Source organism: Sinocyclocheilus anshuiensis, unplaced genomic scaffold (genome assembly GCF_001515605.1).
Source record: "Sinocyclocheilus anshuiensis isolate Anshui unplaced genomic scaffold, SAMN03320099.WGS_v1.1 scaffold454, whole genome shotgun sequence".
In the NCBI taxonomy this organism is placed as follows: Eukaryota; Metazoa; Chordata; class Actinopteri; order Cypriniformes; family Cyprinidae; genus Sinocyclocheilus; species Sinocyclocheilus anshuiensis.
In genome coordinates, this window is record NW_015548217.1 from 2,417,925 (window position 1) to 2,419,736 (window position 1,812).

At 40.5% G+C, this 1,812-nt stretch overlaps 1 protein-coding gene across 1 annotated transcript; it reads right to left on the reverse strand.

Moving 5' to 3' along the window:
• On the reverse strand, nucleotides 1-1,519 carry LOC107654009 (vitamin K epoxide reductase complex subunit 1-like). Its single transcript, XM_016440882.1, has 3 exons — nucleotides 1,134-1,519; nucleotides 396-505; nucleotides 1-292 (listed from the first exon to the last, which is right to left on the reverse strand). Exons 1-3 carry the CDS (start codon nucleotides 1,325-1,327, stop codon nucleotides 75-77), a joined length of 522 nt encoding a protein of 173 aa, XP_016296368.1. The 5' UTR covers nucleotides 1,328-1,519; the 3' UTR covers nucleotides 1-74.
• Between the last annotated feature and the right edge of the window lie 293 nt (nucleotides 1,520-1,812).

The following is a 1,812-nucleotide window of genomic DNA, read 5'->3' on the forward strand; positions in this document are numbered from 1 at the left end:
AAACAATTATTTTATGCATGTTCCGCTCTTTTCCCCCAGAAGTTAGAGGCAGCTTAATCCCAGATGTCCCAGTGTCATTCGCTCTTCCCTCTCTTCAGACGTCCCTCCAGTCCCGTCCTTCTCTTTAGGTTTGTGTAGAGGAGAGCAAAGTTTATGATGTAGGTTGAGACACAGACCACGCAGAAATCACCCAAGACGAATGCCAGAATACCAGCCAGATATACAGATCCAGCCACTGACACCCAAGAAGACATGACAAGGAAGAACGCTGCTCTACTGGACACCAGCTGGCCTGTTGATTAAAATGTGTTTGCAGATGACACTTGGTTTTATATTATTGGTGAATTAGCTTTTGGGGTCCCAGTACAAACCATTAGTGGCCTAACAGCACTTACCTAAACCCAGTTGCAATGCATAGAAAATTATTCCCAATACACTGTTTGGCTGGTTTAACAGGCTGTCTTTGGAAGTAAAGATCTGGACGAGCCCAAATCCACGTCCCCATCTGAGAAAGAGCAAAGTCCCACCAATCCATCAGTTGATAATGGATGTTTTTTGCAGGCAAATATTCACTGTTTGCAGGTTGCATAAAAACTTATTAGCAAAGACTATGGCACAACAACACTACTGTTTTTTCATGCACTAGTTAATTTTGAGATTTACTGACTAATGGAAATGATGAAACATTCAAAATACATGCTTAGGTGTTTCTTTTATTGCACTTGATCTATTTTCAGCAGTAGATTTGAATTACAATAGCCTGACTGTTTTCAGAAAATGAGTTTTTTTTCTCCTGCACTGAGCCAGAAATCTCTACTTTAGTAGCAAGCTTGACCGTTTTATTCCTATCTATATTCTAAAGGTTTATACTACATTTGACATATTACATACATATTACTGCATATTTAATAAGGTAATGCATCATTTGCATATTTACACAATTCAGAAAACTTGAAAAAATGCTTACAATTCCTAATGTAATCAGTTAGCTGGGGAAGTAAGTCAGTTAGGCTGCATCAGTTAATTAGTTACATTAGTTAGCCTACATATTACATTTTTACCCTATTCACCTGGGGTGTCTTGCCTTAAAATACTGTCTGATATCAGCGCATGAACTGAACTGAACGCATTACCTGGATGTGAAGACTTTAGAGCAGCTCACGGAATGGCCCAGGTCGCACATCGCGCGATATTCCGGATCGTTCTCCCGGGACAGCTCGACATGTAACGCGTAAACCGACAGAACTAAACCCAGAAAACACAGGACGAAGCGGACGCGATGTTCCCATTTAGGACCTCCTGTAGAGGAATGGCTCGAGGAGGACATTGCAGTGACAGTGTTAAATGTTTTGACAAATTACGTAATTTACAAAAGCCTGTTTTGTAGGCTATACTTGCAGACTAAAAACTTGCTACTCTTAAATGCAATTTATAATTGCAGAATATGCTCGAATTTGCCAGGCTCCCACCTTGAATATATTGCAACGTGGAAAAGTCTGAGAGAAGAGCTGTGATTGGACCACAGAACTGAAACGCGTGGCATGAGCGATGTAAGGGCTAATAAGGGTTTCCTATGGGATGATGCGCTTTTGTCCTGCAGGTGGCGCTTGGAGGCTCAGAAAGTCCCAATGATGAGCCGCATTCACATCTCAGGACACATTTTAGCACTAATACGATAAAATGTAATCGTTTTCGTCTGTTAGGTGCAAGGATTGGTGCCTGACATTCAATTTTAAATCTACAACCAGTGTTGGGGAAAGTTATTTTTAAAAGTAATGCATTACAATATTGCGTTACTCCATAAAAAAGTAA